The sequence below is a fragment of the Athalia rosae genome, chromosome 2 (assembly GCF_917208135.1).
Source record: "Athalia rosae chromosome 2, iyAthRosa1.1, whole genome shotgun sequence".
Lineage (NCBI taxonomy): Eukaryota > Metazoa > Arthropoda > Insecta > Hymenoptera > Athaliidae > Athalia > Athalia rosae.
The window spans coordinates 14,664,830-14,691,591 of NC_064027.1; the positions used below are offsets into that span (position 1 = coordinate 14,664,830).

Consider the following 26,762-nt stretch of genomic DNA (forward strand, 5'->3'; position numbering starts at 1 on the left):
TAGAAAAAAAGGATATAATTGAGAAAGTTAACACATCTAAATTTGCCACGCCATTCGTGCCAGTTCTAAAAAAAAATAATACGGTACGTATTTGCGGTGATTTCAGCATAACCATAAACCCGCAGTTAATTGTCGATGAATACCATTTACCGACTACGGATGAACTATTGGCAGATATGGCTGGCTGTAAAATTTTTGCTAAAGTTGATTTATCTCAGGCTTATTTACAATTGTGTTTGGATGAAAAGAGCTCTGAAATCGTCGTATTAAATACGCATCGCGGTTTGTACAAATGTAAACGACTGTGGTATGGTTTAGCGCCCGCAGTTGCTATTTGGCAACGTTTTATGGAAAGCATTTTAGCGGGGATTAAAGGAGTCTCTGTCTTTATCGATGACATTAAGATGGGTGCGGCAAGTAGTAGTTTGTTAATTGAAACAATTGACGGTGTTTTTTCTCGTTTGAATGCATACAATGTACATGTGTGTAAAAGTAAGTGTACATTTTTTGAAAAATCTATCGTTTATTGCGGTTTAGTTTTAAGTGAACTAGGTATACGTAAAATGCCGGAAAAAATGATTGCTATCGAGAATATGCCGCGGCCAACGAACATTAGAGAATTGCAGTGTTTCATTGGTATGATAAATTATTACAATAGATTTATCCCGAAAGTTAGTTCGATTTTACACCCATTTTTTGAAATTTTACGTGGGAAGAAAACTTTTTCGTGGAACATTGATTGTGAAAAGGCTTTTCGTAAAGCTAAAAATGTTTTTCAAAGCGATGTTTGTTTGGCCTATCTTGACCCCAAACTTAAACTACTATTAGCTTCGGATGCGTCGCCCACCGGATGTGGGGCAGTTTTGTCCCATTCCTATCCAGACGGATCGGAGAGGCCCATTATGTTTATTTCAGCGACTTTTAATTCAACGCAGAGAAATTGGGCTCAAGTAGATAAGGAAGCTTATGCGATTGTCTGGGCTGTTAAGCGTTTGTACCAATACGTATATGGCAGAAAATTCGAATTGATAACAGATAATAGAGCCATTCAGCAAATTTTTTCACCGGATAAAAGTTTGCCTGTGTTCAGTGCGATGCGTATGCAGCACTATGCAATTTTTTTGCGGGGTTTTACGTATACCATTAGATTTAAGAAATCGGAACATAACGCTAATGCGGATTGCCTGTCACGTTTGCCGGTACCGGGCAGCGTAGAGAGTGTTGATGCACTGAGTGTGTTCTACATTAACTTGGTGTCCACCATACCAGTTACTTTTGAGGAAATTAAAAAAGAAATTGATTCTAAGCAAGATGCTGACATTTGTAAAGTCATTAATTTGATCAAACAAGGGAAAAAGTTAGAATCAAAAGACACTTGGAATTGTAACCCTTTGGAATTTAATTTGGAATTTGGAATACTGTTAAGGGGACACCAAGTTGTAATTCCACGCAAACTTAGAAAAAGTATGTTAGATCAATTACATGTCGGTCATTTTGGTATTGTCAAGATGAAAAATCTGGCTCGCGGGTACTGTTGGTGGCCAAATATCAGTTTAGATATCGAGCATAAGGCACGAAATTGTTACGAGTGCAATTTACATAGCAGGAATCCACCTGCGAATAAACTGCATATTTGGGAACCAGCCAGTGTTCCTTTCGAAAGAGTACATTGTGATTTTGCGGGGCCTTTTCTTGGGAAAATGTTTTTTCTATATGTAGATGCTTTTTCTAAGTGGCCGGAAGTACATGTGGTAAAAAACATAAAGACTGAAACAATTATTTTAAAATGTCGTGAAATATTTGCTATTTTTGGACTACCTAAAAATATTGTGTCGGACAATGGTCCGACGTTTAAAGCTACAGAATTTCATGAATTTTTACACAGTCACGGCATTTTGCATCGATTTTCTGCCCCTTACAATCCTCAAACAAACGGGCAGGTAGAAATTTATGTGAATACGATTAAACAATCTCTTAAGAAAATGTGCGAAAAAGTCTCAGATGTGCAAGAAGCATTATTACAAGTGTTAACGCAGTATCGTATCACACCTCAGGTTACAACGGGCAAAGCTCCTTCTGAGCTATTATTTGGTACGAAACCGAGGTGCACTTTAGATCTTTTAAAACCTGTACAAATAAAACAAACGATAGTGGAACATAATAATCAAATTCCGGTAAGAAAATTCAAACTGAATGATCGAGTCGCTTGTCGTAATTATGCAAATACACAAAAATGGTTTTTTGGTAGAATATTAAAAATTTTGGGAAAATGCCATTATTTGATTAAGTTAGATGATACCAGAATTTGGAAAAGACACGTAAATCAACTTAGAAAAATTGGAGAAGGCATTGAAAATAGAAGTACGCCCGATTATGATTATTATGTTCCACCTGAAGAGCAAATGGTTTTTTATGAGACTGTACAAAATGATGATGTATCTAACGCAGAGATCGCGAATGAAAGCGCGAATGCTTCGGCGGGTGAATTGGATGAAACCCCTCCGGTTGGCCCATCGGTCACGGAAATAGATAATCCTGTTGTAGAAAGGCCTATTTTAATACCTAGGCGAAAGCGAAAGCGACAGCCAAAATTTCCGGGAAAGTATGATGAATTTATTTGCGATATACCACCTAAAAGAAGTAAGAGTCAATAAAAATATGTATGTATTGGGATTTTTTTTTTTTTTTTTTTTTTTTTATTTCGAGGGGGAGTGTCATGTGTGCGCTAAAATATAATATATATATAATGTAGAGTAACGTAGGTGTAAGGAGACTATGTAATGATATTGTAAAAGTGCTCGTCAGTTCGTCGACGGCACGCTCACGGGAAAGACGTAAATAAAGATACACCTATATTAGTACATGTGTCTTTCAGTCCTTAACCCTGGAACCCAACTCACCCGTACATAACAAATACTATAGTCTTTGACGTTCCTATGTGATTCTCTGAGATCCCAAAGTCGGAAAACACCAAAGACTATAGCCTTCAACGTTATTGATGCGATTATTTGAGATTCCAGAGTCAAAAAACACCAAAATCCATAGTTTTTGACGTTCCCATGTGATTCTCTGAGATCCTGAATCCGAAAAACACCGAAGACTATAGTCTTTGACGTTATTGATGCGATAATTTGAGATCCTTAATTCGAAAAACACCAAATACTATAGTCTTCGACGTTCCTATGTGATTTTCTGAGATCCCAAAGTCAATAAACACCAAAGACTGTGGTCTTCGACGTTCTCAATATGATAATTCGAGATCCCAGAGTCGATGAACACCAAAGACTATAGTCTTTGAAGTTATTGATGCGATTATTCGAGATCTCAGAATCGAAAAACATTGAAGTCTATGATCTTTGAAGTTATTGATGCGATTATTCGAGATCCCAGAGTCTAAAAAAATCGAATTTTATAATCTTTGACGTTATTGATGCAATTATTTGAGATCCCAAAGTCGGAAAACACCAGAAACTATAGTCTTTGACGTTATTGATGCGATAATTTGAGATCCCAGATTTGAAAAACACCAAATACTATAGTCTTTGACGTTCCTATGTGATTCTCTGAGATCCCAAAGTCGGAAAACACCGAAGACTATAGTCTTTGACGTTATTGATGCGATAATTTGAGATCCCAGAGTCGACGAACACCAGGAACCATAGTCTTAGACGTTTTTAAGTGATTTTCCGAGATCCCAAAGTCGAAAAAAACCGAATTTTATAGTCTTTGACGTTATTGATGCAATCATTTGAGATCTCAAATTTGGAAAACACCAAATACTATAGTCTTCGACGTTCCCATGTGATTTTCTGAGATCCCAAAGTCGGAAAACACCGAAGACTATAGTCTTTGACGTTATTGATGCGATAATTTGAGATCCCAAATTCGAAAATCACCAAATACTATAGTCTTTGACGTTCCTATGTGATTCTCTGAGATCCCAAAGTCGGAAAACACCAAAGACTATAGCCTTCAACGTTATTGATGCGATTATTTGAGATTCCAGAGTCAAAAAACACCGAAATCTATAGTCTTTGACGTTCCCATGTGATTCTCTGAGATCCCAAATCCGAGAAACACCGAAGACTATAGTCTTTGACGTTATTGATGCAATAATTTGAGATCCTTAATCTGAAAAACACCAAATACTATAGTCTCCGACGTTCCTATGTGATTTTCTGAAATTCCAAAGTCAATAAACACCAAAGACTGTGGTCTTTGACGTTCTCAATATGATAATTCGAGATCCCAGAGTCAATAATTACCAAAGACTATAGTCTTTGAAGTTATTGATGCGATTATTCGAGACCTCAAAATCGAAAAACATTGAAGTCTATGGTCTTTGAAGTTATTGATGCGATTATTTGAGATTCCAGAGTCAAAAAACACCAAAATCTATAGTCTTTGACGTTCCCATGTGATTCTTTGAGATCCTAAATCCGAAAAACACCGAAGACTATAGTCTTTGACGTTATTGATGCGATAATTCGAGATCCTAAATTCGAAAAACACCAAATACTATAGTCTTCGACGTTCTTAATATGATAATTCGAGATCCGAGAGTCAATAAACACCAAAGACTATAGTCTTTGAAGTTATTAATACGATGATTCGAGATCTCAAAATCGAAAAACACCAAATTCTATAGTCTCTGACGTTCTCATGTGATTTTCTGAGATCCCAAAGTTGGAAAACACTGGAACAATAGTCTTTGACGTTATTGATGCGATAATTAAGGATCCCAAATTCGAAAAACACCAAATACTATAGTCCTCGACAATCCTATGTGATTCTCTGAGATCTCAAGGTCGGGAAACACCAAAGACTATAGTCTTTGACGTTATTGATGCGATAATTAAGGATCCCAAATTCGAAAAACACCAAATACTATAGTCTTCGACGTTTCTATGTGATTCTCTGAAATCCCAAAGTCGGAAAACACCAAAGACTATAGCCTTCAACGTTATTGATGCGATGATTTGAGATTCCAGAGTCAAAAAACACCAAAATCTATAGTCTTTGACGTTCCCATGTGATTTTCTGAGATCCCAAAGTCGGAAAACACCGAAGACTATAGTCTTTGACGTTATTGATGCGATAATTTGAGATCCCAAATTCGAAAAACCTCAAATACTATAGTCTTTGACGTTCCTATGTGATTTCTGAGATCCCAAAGTCGGAAAACACCAAAGACTATAGCCTTCAACGTTATTGATGCGATTATTTGAGATTCCAGAGTCAAAAAACACCAAAATTTATAGTCTTCGACGTTCCCATGTGATTCTCTGAGATCCCAAATCCGAAAAACACCGAAGACTATAGTCTTTGACTTTATTGATGCGATGATTTGAGATTCTGAATTCAAAAAACACCAAATAATATAGCCTTCGACGTTCCTATGTGATTTTCTGAGATCCCAGAGTCGGAAAAAACCGAAAACTTTAGTCTTTGACATTCCTAATACGATTATTCGAAATCCCAAGGTCGAAAAACATCAAGGACTATGGACTTTGACGTTCTTAATATGATTATCCGAGATCCCAGAGTCGGAAAACAACGAAGACTATGGTCTTTGACGTTATTGATGCGATAATTCGAGATCCCGAATCCGAAAAACACCGAATACTATAGTCTTTGACGTTCCTATGTGATTTTCTGAGATCCCAAAGTCGAAAAAAACTGGAACAATAGTCTTTGACGTTATTGATGCGATAATTAAGGATCCCAAATTCGAAAAACACCAAATACTATAGTCCTCGACAATCCTATGTGATTCTCTGAGATCTCAAGGTCGGGAAACACCAAAGACTATAGTCTTTGACGTTATTGATGCGATAATTAAGGATCCCAAATTCGAAAAACACCAAATACTATAGTCTTCGACGTTTCTATGTGATTCTCTGAAATCCCAAAGTCGGAAAACACCAAAGACTATAGCCTTCAACGTTATTGATGCGATGATTTGAGATTCCAGAGTCAAAAAACACCAAAATCTATAGTCTTTGACGTTCCCATGTGATTCTCTGAGATCCCAAATCCGAAAAACTGCGAAGACTATAGTCTTTGACGTTATCAATGCGATTATTTGAGATCCCAAATTCGAAAAACACCGAAATACTATAGTCTTGGACGTTCTTAATATGATAATTCGAGATCTCAGAGTCAATAAACACCAAAGACTATAGTCTTCGACGTTATTGATGCGATAATTTGAGATCCCAAATTCGAAAAACACCGAATACCATAGTCTTTGACGTTCCTATGTGATTTTCTGAGATCCCAAAGTCGGAAAAAACCGGAACTGTAGTCTTTGACATTTCTAATACGATTATTAAAAATCCCAAGGTCGAAAAACATCAAGGACTATGGTCTTTGACGTTTTTGATATGATTATCCGAGATCCCAGAGTCGGAAGACAACGAAGACTATGGTCTTTGAAGTTATTGATGCGATTATTCGAGATCCCGAAATCAAAAAACACCAATTTCTATTATAAATCTTCGACGTTCCTATGTGATTTTCTGAGATCCCAAAGTCGAAAAACAACGAACATTATAGTCTTTGACGTTTTTGATGCGATTATTTGAGATCCCAGAGTCGACAAACACCAAATTCTATAGTCTTTGACGTTCCCATGTGATTTTCTGAAATCCCAAAGTCGAAAAACACCGAAGACTATAGTCTTTGACGTTATTGATGCGATAATTTGAGATCCTAAATTCGAAAAACACCGAATACTATAGTCTTTGACGTTCCTATGTGATTTTCTGAGATCCCAAAGTCGGAAAAAACCGAAAACTGTAGTCTTTGACATTTCTAATACGATTATTCGTAATCCCAAGGTCGAAAAACATCAAGGACTATGGTCTTTGACGTTCTTGATATGATTATCCGAAATCCCAGATTCGGAAGACAACGAAGACTATGGTCTTTGAAGTTATTGATCCGATTATTCGAGATCCCGAAGTCAAAAAACACCAAATACTATAGTCTTTGACGTTCCTATGTGATTCTCTGAGATCCCAAAGTCGGAAAACACCAAAGACTATAGCCTTCAACGTTATTGATGCGATTATTTGAGATTCCAGAGTCAAAACACACCAAAATCTATAGTCTTTGACGTTCGTATGTGATTCTCTGAGATCCCAAATCCGAAAAACACCGAAGACTATAGTCTTTGACTTTATTGATGCGATAATTCAAGATCCCGAATCCGAAAAACACCGAATACTATAGTCTTTGACGTTCCTATGTGATTTTCTGAGATCCCAAAGTCGAAAAAAACTGGAAACTGTAGTCTTCGACGTTTCTATTACGATTATTCGGAATCCCAAGGTCAAAAAACATCGAGGACTATAGTCTTTGACGTTCTTAATATGATTATCCGAAATCCCAGAGTCAATAAACACCAAAGACTATAGTCTTTGACGTTCTTAATATGATTATCCGAAATCCCATAGTCGGAAAACAACGAAGACTATGGTCTTTGAAGTTATTGATGCGATTTTCCGAGATCCCGAAGTCAAAAAACACCAAATTCTATAGTCTTCGACGTTCCCATGTGATTTTCTGAGATCCCAGAGTCGAAAAACACCGAACATTATAGTCTCTGACGTTTTTGATGCGATTATTTGAGATCCCAGAGTCGACAAACACCAAATTCTATAGTCTTTGACGTTCCCATGTGATTCTCTGAGATCCTAAATTCGGAAAACACCGAAGACTATAGTCTTTGACGTTATTGATGCGATAATTTGAGATCCCAAATTCGAAAAACACCAAATACTATAGTCTTTGACGTTCCTATGTGATTCTCTGAGATCTCAAAGTCGGGAAACACCAAAGACTATAGTCTTTGACGTTATTGATGCGATTATTTGAGATCCCAGAGTCGACAAACACCAGGAACCATAGTCTTTGACGTTTTTAAGTGATTTTTCGAGATCCCAAAGTCGAAAAAAACCGAATTTTATAGTCTTTGACGTTATTGATTCAATTATTTGAGATCTCAAATTCGAAAAACACCAAATACTATAGACTTTGACGTTCCTTTGTGATTTTCTGAGATCCCAAAGTCGGAAAGAACCGAAAACTGTAGTCTTTGACATTTTTAATACGATTATTCGAAATCCCAAGGTCGAAAAACATCAAGGACTATGGTCTTTGACGTTCTTAATATGATTATCCGAGATCCCAGAGTCGGAAAACAACGAAGACTATGGTCTTTGAAGTTATTGATGCGATTATTCGAAATCCCGAAGTCAGAAAACACCAAATTCTATAGTCTTCGACGTTCCCATGTGATTTTCCGAGATCCCAAAGTCGGAAAATGACGAACATCTTAGTCTTTGACGTTTTTGATGCGATTATTTGAGATCCCACAGTCGACAAACACCAAATTCTATAGTTTTTGACGTTCCCATGTGATTTTCTGAGATCCCAAAGTCGGAAAACACCGAAGACTATAGTCTTTGACGTTATTGATGCGATAATTTGAGATCCCAAATTCGAAAAACACCAAAATCTATAGTCTTTGACATTCCCATGTGATTCTCTGAGATCCCAAATCCGAAAAACACCGAAGACTATAGTCTTTGACGTTATTGATGCGATAATTTGAGATCGAAAAATTCGAAAAACACCAAATACTATAGTCTTCGACGTTCCTAATATGATAATTCGAGATCCCAGAGTCAATAAACACCAAAGACAATAGTCTTTGAAGTTATTGATGCGATGATTCGAGATCTCAAAATCGAAAAACATTGAAGTCTATGGTCTTTAAAGTTATTGATTAGATTATTCGAGATCCCAAAGTCGAAGAAAACCGAATTTTATAGTCTTTGACGTTATTGATGCAATTATTTGAGATCCCAAAGTCGGAAAACACCTGGAACTATAGTCTTTGACGTTATTGATGCGATAATTCAAGATCCCAAATTTGAAAAACAGCGAATACTATAGTCTTTGACGTTTCTATGTGATTCTCTGAGATCCCAAAGTCGGAAAACACCAAAGACTATAGCCTTCAACGTTATTGATGCGATGATTTAAGATTCCAGAGTCAAAAAACACCAAAATCTATAGTCTTTGACGTTCCCATGTGAATCTCTGAGATCCCAAATCCGAAAAACACCAAAGACTATAGTCTTTGAAGTTATTGATGCGATGATTCGAGATCTCAAAATCGAAAAACATTGAAGTCTATGGTCTTTAAAGTTATTGATTCGATTATTCGAGATCCCAAAGTCGGAAAAAACCAAATTTTATAGTCTTTGACGTTATTGATGCAATTATTTGAAATCCCAAAGTCGGAAAACACCTGGAACTATAGTCTTTGACGTTATTGATGCGATAATTTAAGATCCCAAATTTGAAAAACACCAAATACTATAGTCTTTGACGTTCCTATGTGATTCTCTGAGATCCCAAAGTCGGAAAACACCGAAGACTATAGCCTTCAACGTTATTGATGCGATAATTTGAGATCCTAAATTCGAAAAACACCAAATACTATAGCCTCCGACGTTTCTATGTGATTTTCTGAGATCCCAAAGTCGGAAAAAACCGAAAACTTTAGTCTTTGACATTTCTAATACGATTATTCGAAATCCCAGGGTCGAAAAACATCAAGGACTATGGTCTAAGACGTTTTTAATATGATTATCCGAGATCCCAGAGTCGGAAAACAACGAAGACTATGGTCTTTGAAGTTATTGATGCGATAATTCAAGATCCCAAATTCGAAAAACACCAAATACTATAGTCTTTGACGTTTCTATGTGATTCTCTGAAATCCCAAAGTCGGAAAACACCAAAGACTATAGCCTTCAACGTTATTGATGCGATGATTTGAGATTCCAGAGTCAAAAAACACCAAAATCTATAGTCTTGGACGTTCTTAATATGATAATTCGAGATTCCAGAGTCAATAAACACCAAAGACTATAGTCTTTGACGTTATTGATGCGATAATTTGAGATCCCAAATTCGAAAAACACCGAATACTATAGTCTTTGACGTTCCTATGTGATTCTCTGAGATCCCAGAGTCGGAAAACACCGAAGACTATAGCCTTCAACGTTATTGATGCGATTATTTGAGATTCCAGAGTCAAAAAAAACCAAAATCTATAGTCTTTGACGTTTCCATGTGATTCTTTGAGATCCAGAATCCGAAAAACACCGATGACTATAGTCTTTGACGTTATTGATGCGATTATTTGAGATCCCAGAGTCGACAAACACCAGGAACCATAGTCTTTGACGTTTTTAAGTGATTTCCCGAGATCCCAAAGTCGAAAAAAACCGAATTTTATAGTCTTTGACGTTATTGATTCAATTATTTGAGATCTCAAATTCGAAAAACACCAAATACTATAGTCGTTGACGTTCCTTTGTGATTTTCTGAGATCCCAAAGTCGAAAAAAACTGAAAACTGTAGTCTTTGACATTTCTAATACGATTATTCGAAATTCCAAGGTCGAAAAACATCGAGGACTATAGTCTTTGACGTTCTCAATATGATTATCCGAGATCCTAGAGTCGGAAAACAACGAAGACTATAGTCTTCGCAGTTATTAATGCCATTATTCGAGTTTCCAAAGTCAAAAAAAACCGAAGACTGTAGTCTTTGTAGTTATTGATGCGATTATCTAAGATCCCAAAGTCAAAAAACATCGATCAACATAGTCTCCTACGTTTTACGTGATCATCTGAAATTCCGAAGTTGAGAAATATCAAAGACTATAGTCTTTGACGTTTTTGATGTGATAATTCAAGTTCCTAGAGTCGATTAACACCATTAACTACGGTCTCTAAAAATCCCATGTGATTTTCTGAGATCTCAAAGTCAATAAACACTGAAGACTGTGGTCTTTGACGTTCTTAATATGATAATTCGAGATCCCAGAGTCAATAAACACCAAAGACTATAGTCTTTAAAGTTATTGATGCGATTATTCGAGATCTCAAAATCAAAAAACATTGAAGTCTATGGTCTTTGAAGTTATTGATGCGATTATTTGAGATCCCGAAGTCGAAAAACAACAAACATTATAGTCTTTTACGTTTTTGATGCGATTATTCGAGATACCAGAGTCGACAAACACCAGGAACCATAGTCTTTGACGTTTTTAAGTGATTTTTCGGGATGCTAAAGTCGAAAAAAACCGAATTTTATAGTCTTTGACGTTATTGATGCAATCATTTGAGATCTCAAATTCGAAAAACACCAAATACTATAGACTTTGACGTTCCTTTGTGATTTTCTGAGATCCCAAAGTCGGAAAACACCGAAGACTATAGCCTTCAACGTTATTGATGCGATTATTCGAGATTCCAGAGTCAAAAAAAACCAAAATCTATAGTCTTTGACGTTCCCATGTGATTTTCTGAGATCCCAAAGTCGGAAAACACCGAAGACTATAGTCTTTGACGTTATTGATGCGATAATTTGAGATCCCAAATTCGAAAAACCTCAAATACTATAGTCTTTGACGTTCCTATGTGATTTCTGAGATCCCAAAGTCGGAAAACACCAAAGACTATAGCCTTCAACGTTATTGATGCGATTATTTGAGATTCCAGAGTCAAAAAACACCAAAATTTATAGTCTTCGACGTTCCCATGTGATTCTCTGAGATCCCAAATCCGAAAAACACCGAAGACTACAGTCTTTGACTTTATTGATGCGATGATTTGAGATTCTGAATTCAAAAAACACCAAATAATATAGCCTTCGACGTTCCTATGTGATTTTCTGAGATCCCAGAGTCGGAAAAAACCGAAAACTTTAGTCTTTGACATTCCTAATACGATTATTCGAAATCCCAAGGTCGAAAAACATCAAGGACTATGGACTTTGACGTTCTTAATATGATTATCCGAGATCCCAGAGTCGGAAAACAACGAAGACTATGGTCTTTGAAGTTATTGATGCGATTATTCGAAATCCCGAAGTCAAAAAACACCAAATTCTATAGTCTTCGACGTTCCCATGTGATTTTCTGAGATCTCAAATTCGGAAAACACCAAAATCTATAGTCTTTGACGTTCCCATGTGATTCTCTGAGATCCCGAATCCGAAAAACACCGAAGACTATAGTCTTTGACGTTATTGATGCGATAATTTGGGATCCTAAATTCGAAAAACACCAAATACTATAGTCTTCGACGTTCTTAATATGATAATTCGAGATCCCAGAGTCAATAAACACCAAAGACTATAGTCTTTGAAGTTATTGATGCGATGATTCGAGATCTCAAAATCGAAAAACATTGAAGTCTATGGTCTTTGAAGTTATTGATTCGATTATTCGAGATCCCAAAGTCGAAAAAAAACCGAATTTTATAGTCTTTGACGTTATTGATGCAATTATTTGAGATCCCAAAGTCGAAAAACACCTGGAACTATAGTCTTTGACGTTATTGATGCGATAATTCAAGATCCCAAATTCGAAAAACACCAAATACTATAGTCTTTGACGTTTCTATGTGATTCTCTGAGATCCCAAAGTCGGAAAACACCAAAGACTATAGTCTTTGACGTTATTGATGCGATAATTCGAGATCCCAAATTCGAAAAACACCAAATACTATAGTCCTTGACAATCCTATGTGATTCTCTGAAATCTCAAGGTCGGGAAACACCAAAGACTATAGTCTTTGACGTTATTGATGCGATAATTTGAGATCCCCAATTCGAAAAACATCAAATACTATAGTCTTGGACGTTCTTGATATGATAATTCGAGATTCCAGAGTCAATAAACACCAAAGACTATAGTCTTTGAAGTTATTGATGCGATGATTCGAGATCTCAAAATCGAAAAACATTGAAGTCTATGGTCTTTCAAGTTATTGATTCGATTATTCGAGATCCCAAAGTCGGAAAAAACCGAATTTCATAGTCTTTGACGTTATTGATGCGATAATTTGAGATCCCCAATTCGAAAAACACCAAATACTATAGTCTTCGACGTTTCTATGTGATTCTCTGAAATCCCAAAGTCGGAATACACCAAAGACTATAGCCTTCAACGTTATTGATGCGATGATTTGAGATTCCAGAGTCAAAAAACACCAAAATCTATAGTCTTTGACGTTCCCATGTGATTCTCTGAGATCCCAAATCCGAAAAACACCGAAGACTATAGTCTTTGACGTTATCAATGCGATAATTTGAGATCCCAAATTCGAAAAACACCGAAATACTATAGTCTTGGACGTTCTTAATATGATAATTCGAGATTCCAGAGTCAATAAACACCAAAGACTATAGTCTTTGAAGTTATTGATGCGATGATTCGAGATCTCAAAATCGAAAAACATTGAAGTCTATGGTCTTTAAAGTTATTGATTCGATTATTCGAGATCCCAAAGTCGGAAAAAACCGAATTTCATAGTCTTTGACGTTATTGATGCAATTATTTGAAATCCCAAAGTCGGAAAACACCTGGAACTATAGTCTTTGACGTTATTCATGCGATAATTTAAGATCCCAAATTTGAAAAACACCAAATACTATAGTCTTTGACGTTCCTATGTGATTCTCTGAGATCCCAAAGTCGGAAAACACCGAAGACTATAGCCTTCAACGTTATTGATGCGATAATTTGAGATCCTAAATTCGAAAAACACCAAATACTATAGCCTCCGACGTTCCTATGTGATTTTCTGAGATCCCAAAGTCGGAAAAAACCGAAAACTTTAGTCTTTGACATTTCTAATACGATTATTCGAAATCCCAGAGTCGGAAAACCACAAAGACTATGGTCTTTGAAGTTATTGATGCGATTATTCGAAATCCCGAAGTCAAAAAACACCAAATTCTATAGTCTTTGACGTTATTGATGCGATTATTTGAGATCCCAGAGTCGACAAACACCAGAAAACATAGTCTTTGACGTTTTCAAGTGATTTTCCGAGATCCCAAAGTCGAAAAAAACCGAATTTTATAGTCTTTGACGTTATTGATTCAATTATTTGAGATCTCGAGTTCGAAAAACACCAAATACTATAGTCTTTGACGTTCCTATGTGATTTTCTGAGATTCCAAAGTCGGAAAAAACCGAAAACTGTAGTCTTTGACATTTCCAATACGTTCATTCGGAATTCCAAGGTCGAAAAACATCGAGGACTATAGTCTTTGACGTTCTCAATATGATTATCCGAGATCCCAGAGTCGGAAAACAACGAAGACTATGGTCTTTGAAGATATTGATGCGATTATTCGAAATCCCGAAGTCAAAAAACACCAAATTCTATAGTCTTCGACGTTCCCATGTGATTTTCTGAAATCCCGAAGTCGGAAAACAACGAACATTATAGTCGTTGACGTTTTTGATGCGATTATTTGAGATCCCAGAGTCGGAAAACACCAAAGACTATAGTCTTTGACGTTATTGATGCGATAATTCGAGATCCCAAATTCGAAAAACACCAAATACTATAGTCCTTGACAATCCTATGTGATTCTCTGAAATCTCAAGGTCGGGAAACACCAAAGACTATAGTCTTTGACGTTATTGATGCGATAATTTGAGATCCCCAATTCGAAAAACATCAAATACTATAGTCTTGGACGTTCTTGATATGATAATTCGAGATCCCAGAGTCAATAAACAACAAAGACTATAGTCTTTGAAGTTATTGATGCGATGATTCGAGATCTCAAAATTGAAAAACATTGAGGTCTATGGTCTTTAAAGTTATTGATTCGATTATTCAAGATCCCAAAGTCGAAAAAAAACCGAATTTTATAGTCTTTGACGTTATTGATGCAATTATTTGAGATCCCAAAGTCGGAAAACACCTGGAACAATAGTCTTTGACGTTATTGATGCAATAATTTAAGATCCCAAATTCGAAAAACACCAAATACTATAGTCTTCGACGTTTCTATGTGATTCTCTGAAATCCCGAAGTCGAAAAGCACCGAAGACTATAGTCTTTGACGTTATTGATGCGATAATTTGAGATCCCAAATTCGAAAAACACCAAATACTATAGTCCTCGACAATCCTATGTGATTCTCTGAGATCTCAAGGTCGGAAAACACCAAAGACTATAGTCTTTGACGTTATTGATGCGATAATTTAAGATCCCAAATTCGAAAAACACCAAATACTATAGTCTTCGACGTTTCTATGTTATTCTCTGAAATCCCAAAGTCGGAATACACCAAAGACTATAGCCTTCAACGTTATTGATGCGATGATTTGAGATTCCAGAGTCAAAAAACACCAAAATCTATAGTCTTTGACGTTCCCATGTGATTCTCTGAGATCCCAAATCCGAAAAACACCGAAGACTATAGTCTTTGACGTTATCAATGCGATAATTTGAGATCCCAAATTCGAAAAACACCGAAATACTATAGTCTTGGACGTTCTTAATATGATAATTCGAGATTTCAGAGTCAATAAACACCAAAGACTATAGTCTTTGAAGTTATTGATGCGATGATTCGAGATCTCAAAATCGAAAAACATTGAAGTCTATGGTCTTTAAAGTTATTGATTCGATTATTCAAGATCCCAAAGTCGAAAAAAACTGAATTTTATAGTCTTTGACGTTATTGATGCAATTATTCGAGATCCCAAAGTCGGAAAACACCTGAAACTATAGTCTTTGACGTTATTGATGCGAAAATTTAAGATCCCAAATTCGAAAAACACCGAATACTATAGTCTTTGACGTTTCTATGTGATTCTCTGAAATCCCAAAGTCGAAAAACACCAAAGACTATAGCCTTCAACGTTATTGATGCGATGATTTGAGATTCCAGAGTCAAAAAACACCAAAATCCATAGTCCTCGACAATCCTATGTGATTCTCTGAGATCTCAAGGTCGGAAAACACCGAAGACTATAGTCTTCGACGTTATCAATGCGATAATTTGAGATCCCAAATTCGAAAAACACCGAAATACTATAGTCTTGGACGTTTCTATGTGATTCTCTGAAATCCCAAAGTCGGAAAACACCAAAGACTATAGCCTTCAACGTTATTGATGCGATGATTTGAGATTCCAGAGTCAAAAAACACCAAAATCTATAGTCTTTGACGTTCCCATGTGATTCTCTGAGATCCCAAATCCGAAAAACACCGAAGACTATAGTCTTTGACGTTATCAATGCGATAATTTGAGATCCCAAATTCGAAAAACACCGAAATACTATAGTCTTAGACGTTCTTAATATGATAATTCGAGATTCCAGAGTCAATAAACACCAAAGACTATAGTCTTTGAAGTTATTGATGCGATGATTCGAGATCTCAAAATCGAAAAACATTGAAGTTTATGGTCTTTGAAGTTATTGATTCGATTATTCGAGATCCCAAATTCGGAAAAAACCGAATTTTATAGTCTTTGACGTTATTGATGCAATTATTTGAAATCCCAAAGTCGGAAAACACCTGGAACTATAGTCTTTGACGTTATTGATGCGATAATTTGAGATCCCAAATTTGAAAAACACCAAATACTATAGTCTTTGACGTTCCTATGTGATTCTCTGAGATTCCAAAGTCGGAAAACACCGAAGACTATAGCCTTCAACGTTATTGATGCGATAATTTGAGATCCTAAATTCGAAAAACACCAAATACTATAGCCTCCGACGTTCCTATGTGATTTTCTGAGATCCCAAAGTCGGAAAAAACCGAAAACTTTAGTCTTTGACATTTCTAATACGATTATTCGAAATCCCAAGGTCGAAAAACATCAAGGACTATGGTCTTTGACGTTCCTATGTGATTTTCTGAGATTCCAAAGTCGGAAAAAACCGAAAACTGTAGTCTTTGACATTTCCAATACGTTCATTCGGAATTCCAAGGTCGAAAAACATCGAGGACTATAGTCTTTGACGTTCTCAATATGATTATCCGAGATCCCAGAGTCGGAAAACAACGAAGACTATGGTCTTTGAAGATATTGATGCGATTATTCGAAATCCCGAAGTCAAAAAACACCAAATTCTATAGTCTTCGACGTTCCCATGTGATTTTCTGAAATCCCAAAGTCGGAAAACAACGAACATTATAGTTCTTGACGTTTTTGATGCGATTATTTGAGATCCCAGAGTCGACAAACACCAATTTCTATAGTCTTTGACGTTCCCATGTGATTTTCTGAGATCCCAAAGTCCGAAAACACCGAATTGCATAGTCTTTGACGTTATTGATGCGATAATTTGGGATCCTAAATTCGAAAAACACCAAAATCTATAGTCTTTGACGTTCCCATGTGATTCTCTGAGATCCCAAATCCGAAAAACACCGAAGACTATAGTCTTTGACGTTATTGATGCGATAATTTGGGATCCTAAATTCGAAAAACACCAAATACTATAGTCTTCGACGTTCTTAATATGATAATTCGAGATCCCGGAGTCAATAAACACCAAAGACTATAGTCTTTGAAGTTATTGATGCGATGATTCGAGACTCAAAATCGAAAAACATTGAAGTCTATGGTCTTTGAAGTTATTGATTCGATTATTCGAGATCCCAAAGTCGGAAAAAAAACCAAATTTTATAGTCTTTGACGTTATTGATGCAATTATTTGAGATCCCAAAGTCGGAAAACACCTGGAACTATAGTCTTTGACGTTATTGATGCGATAATTTAAGATCCCAAATTCGAAAAACACCGAATACTATAGTCTTTGACGTTTCTATGTGATTCTCTGAGATCCCAAAGTCGGAAAACACCAAAGACTATAGTCTTTGACGTTATTGATGCGATAATTCGAGATCCCAAATTCGAAAAACACCAAATACTATAGTCCTTGACAATCCTATGTGATTCCCTGAGATCTCAAGGTCGGGAAACACCAAAGACTATAGTCTTTGACGTTATTGATGCGATAATTTGAGATCCCAAATTCGAAAAACATCAAATACTATAGTCTTGGACGTTCTTAATATGATAATTCGAGATCCCAGAGTCAATAAACACCAAAGACTATAGTCTTTGGAGTTATTGATGCGATGATTCGAGATCTCAAAATCGAAAAACATTGAAGTCTATGGTCTTTAAAGTTATTGATTCGATTATTCAAGATCCCAAAGTCGAAAAAAACCGAATTTTATAGTCTTTGACGTTATTGATGCAATTATTTGAGATCCCAAAGTCGGAAAACACCTGGAACTATAGTCTTTGACGTTATTGATGCGATAATTTAAGATCCCAAATTCGAAAAACACCAAATTCTATAGTCTTTGACGTTCCCATGTGATTTTCTGAGATCCCAAAGTCCGAAAACACCGAATTGCATAGTCTTTGACGTTATTGATGCGATAATTTGGGATCCTAAATTCGAAAAACACCAAAATCTATAGTCTTTGACGTTCCCATGTGATTCTCTGAGATCCCAAATCCGAAAAACACCGAAGACTATAGTCTTTGACGTTATTGATTCGATCATTCGAGATCCCAAAGTCGAAAAAAAACCGAATTTTATAGTCTTTGACGTTATTGATGCAATTATTTGAGATCCCAAAGTCGGAAAACACCTGGAACTATAGTCTTTGACGTTATTGATGCGATAATTTAAGATCCCAAATTCGAAAAACACCGAATACTATAGTCTTTGACGTTTCTATGTGATTCTCTGAGATCCCAAAGTCGGAAAACACCAAAGACTATAGTCTTTGACGTTATTGATGCGATAATTCGAGATCCCAAATTCGAAAAACACCAAATACTATAGTCCTTGACAATCCTATGTGATTCCCTGAGATCTCAAGGTCGGGAAACACCAAAGACTATAGTCTTTGACGTTATTGATGCGATAATTTGAGATCCCAAATTCGAAAAACATCAAATACTATAGTCTTGGACGTTCTTAATATGATAATTCGAGATCCCAGAGTCAATAAACACCAAAGACTATAGTCTTTGGAGTTATTGATGCGATGATTCGAGATCTCAAAATCGAAAAACATTGAAGTCTATGGTCTTTAAAGTTATTGATTCGATTATTCAAGATCCCAAAGTCGAAAAAAACCGAATTTTATAGTCTTTGACGTTATTGATGCAATTATTTGAGATCCCAAAGTCGGAAAACACCTGGAACTATAGTCTTTGACGTTATTGATGCGATAATTTAAGATCCCAAATTCGAAAAACACCAAATACTATAGTCTTTGACGTTTCTATGTGATTCTCTGAAATCCCAAAGTCGAGAAACACCAAAGACTATAGCCTTCAACGTTATTGATGCGATGATTTGAGATTCCAGAGTCAAAAAACACCAAAATCTATAGTCTTTGACGTTCCCATGTGATTCTCTGAGATCCCAAATCCGAAAAACACCGAAGACTATAGTCTCTGACGTTATCAATGCGATAATTTGAGATCCCAAATTCGAAAAACACCGAAATACTATAGTCTTGGACGTTTCTATGTGATTCTCTGAAATCCCAAAGTCGGAAAACACCAAAGACTATAGCCTTCAACGTTATTGATGCGATGATTTGAGATTCCAGAGTCAAAAAACACTAAAATCTATAGTCTTTGACGTTCCCATGTGATTCTCTGAGATCCCAAATCCGAAAAACACCGAAGACTATAGTCTTTGACGTTATCAATGCGATAATTTGAGATCCCAAATTCGAAAAACACCGAAATACTATAGTCTTGGACGTTTCTATGTGATTCTCCGAAATCCCAAAGTCGGAAAACACCAAAGACTATAGCCTTCAACGTTATTGATGCGATGATTTAAGATCCCAAATTTGAAAAACACCAAATACTATAGTCTTTGACGTTCCTATGTGATTCTCTGAGATTCCAAAGTCGGAAAACACCGAAGACTATAGCCTTCAACGTTATTGATGCGATAATTTGAGATCCTAAATTCGAAAAACACCAAATACTATAGCCTCCGACGTTCCTATGTGATTTTCTAAGATCCCAAAGTCGGAAAAAACCGAAAACTTTAGTCTTTGACATTTCTAATACGATTATTCGGAATCCCAAGGTCGAAAAACATCAAGGACTATGGTCTTTGACGTTCCTAATATGATTATCCGAGATCCCAGAGTCGGAAAACAACGAAGACTATGGTCTTTGAAGTTATTGATGCGATTATTCGAAATCCCGAAGTCAAAAAACACCAAATTCTATAGTCTTTGACGTTATTGATGCGATTATTTGAGATCCCAGAGTCGACAAACACCAGAAACCATAGTCTTTGACGTTTTTAAGTGATTCTCCGAGATCCCAAAGTCGAAAAAAACCGAATTTTATAGTCTTTGACGTTATTGATTCAATTATTTGAGATCTCGAGTTCGAAAAACACCAAATACTATAGTCTTTGACGTTCCTATGTGATTTTCTGAGATTCCAAAGTCGGAAAAAACCGAAAACTGTAGTCTTTGACATTTCTAATACGTTCATTCGGAATTCCAAGGTCGAAAAACATCGAGGACTATAGTCTTTGACGTTCTTAATATGATTATCCGAGATCCCAGAGTCGGAAAACAACGGAGACTATAGTCTTCGCAGTTATTAATGCCATTATTCGAGTTTCCAAAGTCAAAAAAAACCGAAGACTGTAGTCTTTGTAGTTATTGATGCGATTATCTAAGATCCCAAAGTCAAAAAACACCGATCAACATAGTCTCCTACGTTTTACGTGATCATCTGAAATTCCGAAGTTGAGAAATATCAAAGACTATAGTCTTCGACGTTTTTGATGTGATAATTCAAGTTCCCAGAGTCGATTAACACCATTAACTACGGTCTCTAAAAATCCCATGTGATTTTCTGAGATCTCAAAGTCAATGAACACCGAAGACTGTGGTCTTTGACGGTTTTAATATGATAATTCGAGATCCCAGAGTCAATAAACACTAAAGACTATAGTCTTGAAAGTTATTGATGCGATTATTCGAGATCTCAAAATCGAAAAACATTGAAGTCTATGGTCTTTGAAGTTATTGATGCGATTATTCGAGATCCCGGAGTCGAAAAACATCAAACATTATAGTCTTTTACGTTTTTGATGCGATTATTTAAGATCCCAGAGTCGACAAACACCAGGAACCATAGTCTTTGACGTTTTTAAGTGATTTTTCGAGATCCCAAAGTCGAAAAAAACCGAATTTTATATTCTTTGACGTTATTGATGCAATCATTTAAGATCCCAAATTCGAAAAACACCGAATACTATAGTCTTTGACGTTCCTATGTGATTTTCTGAGATCCCAAAGTCGGAAAAAACCGGAACTGTAGTCTTTGACATTTCTCATACGATTATTAAAAATCCCAAGGTCGAAAAACATCAAGGACTATGGTCTTTGACGTTCTTGATATGATTATCCAAGATCCCAGAGTCGGAAGACAACGAGGACTATGGTCTTTGAAGTTATTGATGCGATTATTCGAGATCCCGAAATCAAAAAACACCAAATTCTATTATAAATCTCCGACGTTCCTATGTGATTTTCTAACATCCCAAAGTCGAAAAACAACGAACATTATAGTCTTTGACGTTTTTGATGCGATTATTTGAGATTCCAGAGTCGACAAACACCAAATTCTATAGTCCTTGACAATCCTATGTGATTCTCTGAGATCTCAAGGTCGGGAAACACCAAAGACTATAGTCTTTGACGTTATTGATGCGATAATTTGAGATCCCAAATTCGAAAAACACCAAAATACTATAGTCTTGGACGTTCTTAATATGATATTTCGAGATCCCAGAGTCAATAAACACCAAAGACTATAGTCTTTGAAGTTATTGATGCGATGATTCAAGATCTCAAAATCGAAAAACATTGAAGTCTATGGTCTTTAAAGTTATTGATTCGATTATTCAAGATCCCAAATGTCATGTGTGCGCTAAAATATAATATATATATAATGTAGAGTAACGTAGGTGTAAGGAGACTATGTAATGATATTGTAAAAGTGCTCGTCAGTTCGTCGACGGCACGCTCACGGGAAAGACGTAAATAAAGATACACCTATATTAGTACATGTGTCTTTCAGTCCTTAACCCTGGAACCCAACTCACCCGTACATAACAGTTGGCGACGAGGACGGTTCAGGGATGGTATAATTGACAAAACCGTAATCGAAGAAAAAAAAAAAAATTGTGTCTTCGGTCAAATTTTTAAAACGGAGTCGTTACAAGCGCCCGAGTTTTTCCAAGAATTCGTACACTGACTGACGTTGAATTTTCAACCGTGAGCCCGTGCGTCGTCGGAAAAACCGAGTTCTAAGCGAAATTTGAGGTTTTTCCTTACGTTATTTATGGCATTGAGCGCGAAACCAATACAAGTGGAAAAGCGCGAAGTTTTTTGTTGGTAAAATTACACGAGGACGTTACAAGAAAGCCGGAAGTGGAACGCCATTACATGTGTTCGGTTAATTTTCATTTATCGGCAGTGAGTTTTAAAATTTACAACGGTGAAAATTGCACGTGCAAAGAGATACGCAGTGGCCAAAGCGCGTGGTATACCTTTCTTACAAAATGGAACCGGAGTCAAAGGTTCTGGTTGAATTGTTCGATCCCGCCTCTATGCCATGGAAGCGATGGTTACAAAGGTTCGACGGTGCCATGACCATACATAAAATTACGGGTGAAGATAAAGTGCCTTATATTCTGCACCACTTGGGGGTTGCAAATTACGCCAAGTTGTGCGATTTCTGCGATGATGTAGATCTCTACAAGCTAAAGTATACAGATTTGATCGCTTATTTGGCATCCGTGTTCGAAGATAAAGTCGTCGAGATTGCAGAAGCCTATAAATTCCACTGCAGGAAGCAAGGCCAAGGTGAATCCGTTAAAGATTATGTGACAGCACTCAAAAAGTTGTCACAGACATGTGGATTCGGGAGTTTTTTACAAACGGCGATTCGAAATCAGTTTGTTTACGGGTTAAATAACCCGGCGATTCGTCAACGTCTACTGGAAACGGAAACGCTGACCTTGGAAAAAGCGTTAAACGTCGCGTCGGCAATGGAATTGTCGAAAAAGGAAAACGAAGGCTTGAGTGGGTACGACGAGAGTATACAATTCGTTGCTACATCAGGAAGAAGAAGAGGTTCGCAGTTCAACGACCGAGATAAGTCAAGAAATTCAAATTTTAGAAGAGGCGGTAAGCAGTTTGGCGGTAAGAAGGGTAATGAAAGTTTTTGTTTTCGTTGCGGCTCCCCGGATCATATCGCTAATAAGTGTTCGTTGGACAAAAACGTAAAGTGCCGAGCATGTGGTGTCCTTGGACACATACAGAAAGTATGTTTCAAAACTAAATCGCCTCACGTTGGATTATTAGATTCCGAATATAATAACAAACAGTCGGGCTCGGAAAGCGACGAAAGTGAGCCGTTAAATGTTATCGAGGTGTTTGGTATCGAACACCCAGAAATGCGAGATAAAATTACGGTAAAGTTAAATGTAAACGGTCACGACGTTATGTTCGATCATGATACAGGCGCGGGATTTACGCTTATGAATGTTGATCAGGCAAAAGCGATTTTCAAACACGGAGTCATTTACGCGACAAAATTGACTGCTATTTCATACTGTCATACACCGATACAAGTTCAAGGTTTTATGATTGTTAAAGTAAAGTACAGAGATTCAATTTACAAATTAAACTTATATGTTACAAATTTAGTACGGCCCCCGTTGCTTGGCCGCGAATGGATGCGAATAATGCGGATGTTCCCGTTCGACGGTACAAATGAAGTGTGCAATAGCGTGATGGAAAAAGAGTCAAACATTGATAAAAAGACAGAGATTGAAAAGCTTTTTCAGAAATATCCAAATTTGCTTAAAGAGGACATGAGTCCTATTCATGAATTTAAAGCCACGTTGGTTTTGAAAGAAAATGCTACGCCGGTTTTTATAAAAGCAAGACGCGTTCCTTTTAGATTAATTCCCTTAGTCGAAACAGAGCTCGATAATTTAGAAAAAAAGGATATAATTGAGAAAGTTAACACATCTAAATTTGCCACGCCAATCGTGCCAGTTCTAAAAAAAAATAATACGGTACGTATTTGCGGTGATTTCAGCATAACCATAAACCCGCAGCTAATTGTCGATGAATACCATTTACCGACTACGGATGAACTATTGGCAGATATGGCTGGCTGTAAAATTTTTGCTAAAGTTGATTTATCTCAGGCTTATTTACAATTGTGTTTGGATGAAAAGAGCTCTGAAATCGTCGTATTAAATACGCATCGCGGTTTGTACAAATGTAAACGACTGTGGTATGGTTTAGCGCCCGCAGTTGCTATTTGGCAACGTTTTATGGAAAGCATTTTAGCGGGGATTAAAGGAGTCTCTGTCTTTATCGATGACATTAAGATGGGTGCGGCAAGTAGTAGTTTGTTAATTGAAACAATTGACGGTGTTTTTTCTCGTTTGAATGCATACAATGTACATGTGTGTAAAAGTAAGTGTACATTTTTTGAAAAATCTATCGTTTATTGCGGTTTAGTTTTGAGTGAACTAGGTATACGTAAAATGCCGGAAAAAATGATTGCTATCGAGAATATGCCGCGGCCAACGAACATTAGAGAATTGCAGTGTTTCATTGGTATGATAAATTATTACAATAGATTTATCCCGAAAGTTAGTTCGATTTTACACCCATTTTTTGAAATTTTACGTGGGAAGAAAACTTTTTCGTGGAACATTGATTGTGAAAAGGCTTTTCGTAAAGCTAAAAATGTTTTTCAAAGCGATGTTTGTTTGGCCTATTTTGACCCCAAATTTAAACTACTATTAGCTTCGGATGCGTCGCCCACCGGATGTGGGGCAGTTTTGTCCCATTCCTATCCAGACGGATCGGAGAGGCCCATTATGTTTATTTCAGCGACTTTTAATTCAACGCAGAGAAATTGGGCTCAAGTAGATAAGGAAGCTTATGCGATTGTCTGGGCTGTTAAGCGTTTGTACCAATACGTATATGGCAGAAAATTCGAATTGATAACAGATAATAGAGCCATTCAGCAAATTTTTTCACCGGATAAAAGTTTGCCTGTGTTCAGTGCGATGCGTATGCAGCACTATGCAATTTTTTTGCGGGGTTTTACGTATACCATTAGATTTAAGAAATCGGAACATAACGCTAATGCGGATTGCCTGTCACGTTTGCCGGTACCGGGCAGCGTAGAGAGTGTTGATACACTGAGTGTGTACTACATTAACTTGGTGTCCACCATACCAGTTACTTTTGAGGAAATTAAAAAAGAAATTGATTCTAAGCAAGATGCTTTTTCTAAGTGGCCGGAAGTACATGTGGTAAAAAACATAAAGACTGAAACAATTATTTTAAAATGTCGTGAAATATTTGCTATTTTTGGACTACCTAAAAATATTGTGTCGGACAATGGTCCGACGTTTAAAGCTACAGAATTTCATGAATTTTTACACAGTCACGGCATTTTGCATCGATTTTCTGCCCCTTACAACCCTCAAACAAACGGGCAGGTAGAAATTTATGTGAATACGATTAAACAATCTCTTAAGAAAATGTGCGAAAAAGTCTCAGATGTGCAAGAAGCATTATTACAAGTGTTAACGCAGTATCGTATCACACCTCAGGTTACAACGGGCAAAGCTCCTTCTGAGCTATTATTTGGTACGAAACCGAGGTGCACTTTAGATCTTTTAAAACCTGTACAAATAAAACAAACGATAGTGGAACATAATAATCAAATTCCGGTAAGAAAATTCAAACTGAATGATCGAGTCGCTTGTCGTAATTATGCAAATACACAAAAATGGTTTTTTGGTAGAATATTAAAAATTTTGGGAAAATGCCATTATTTGATTAAGTTAGATGATACCAGAATTTGGAAAAGACACGTAAATCAACTTAGAAAAATTGGAGAAGGCATTGAAAATAGAAGTACGCCCGATTATGATTATTATGTTCCACCTGAAGAGCAAATGGTTTTTTATGAGACTGTACAAAATGATGATGTATCTAACGCAGAGATCGCGAATGAAAGCGCGAATGCTTCGGCGGGTGAATTGGATGAAACCCCTCCGGTTGGCCCATCGGTCACGGAAATAGATAATCCTGTTGTAGAAAGGCCTATTTTAATACCTAGGCGAAAGCGAAAGCGACAGCCAAAATTTCCGGGAAAGTATGATGAATTTATTTGCGATATACCACCTAAAAGAAGTAAGAGTCAATAAAAATATGTATGTATTGGGATTTTTTTTTATTTCGAGGGGGAGTGTCATGTGTGCGCTAAAATATAATATATATATAATGTAGAGTAACGTAGGTGTAAGGAGACTATGTAATGATATTGTAAAAGTGCTCGTCAGTTCGTCGACGGCACGCTCACGGGAAAGACGTAAATAAAGATACACCTATATTAGTACATGTGTCTTTCAGTCCTTAACCCTGGAACCCAACTCACCCGTACATAACACCAAAGTCTAAAAAAACCGAATTTTATTGTCTTTGACGTTATTGATGCAATTATTTGAGATCCCAAAGTCGGAAAACACCTGGAACTATAGTCTTTGACGTTATTGATGCGATTATTTAAGATCCCAAATTTGAAAAACACCAAATACTATAGTCTTTGACGTTTCTATGTGATTCTCTGAAATCCCGAAGTCGGAAAACACTAAAGACTATAGTCTTTGACGTTATTGATGCGATAATTTGAGATCTCAAATTCGAAAAACACCACAGACTATAGTCTTTGACGTTCCTATGTGATTCTCTGAGATCTCAAGGTCGGGAAACACCAAAGACTATAGTCTT

At 36.7% G+C, this 26,762-nt stretch overlaps 1 protein-coding gene across 1 annotated transcript; it reads left to right on the top strand.

Moving 5' to 3' along the window:
* Window positions 1–64: 64 nt before the first annotated feature.
* Window positions 65–26,370, top strand: LOC125499804 (uncharacterized protein K02A2.6-like). Its single transcript, XM_048649407.1, has 2 exons — window positions 65–1,751; window positions 25,277–26,370. The coding sequence occupies exons 1-2, from the start codon at window positions 177–179 to the stop codon at window positions 26,177–26,179; spliced, it is 2,478 nt and encodes an 825-aa protein (XP_048505364.1). The 5' UTR covers window positions 65–176; the 3' UTR covers window positions 26,180–26,370.
* Window positions 26,371–26,762: the final 392 nt, after the last annotated feature.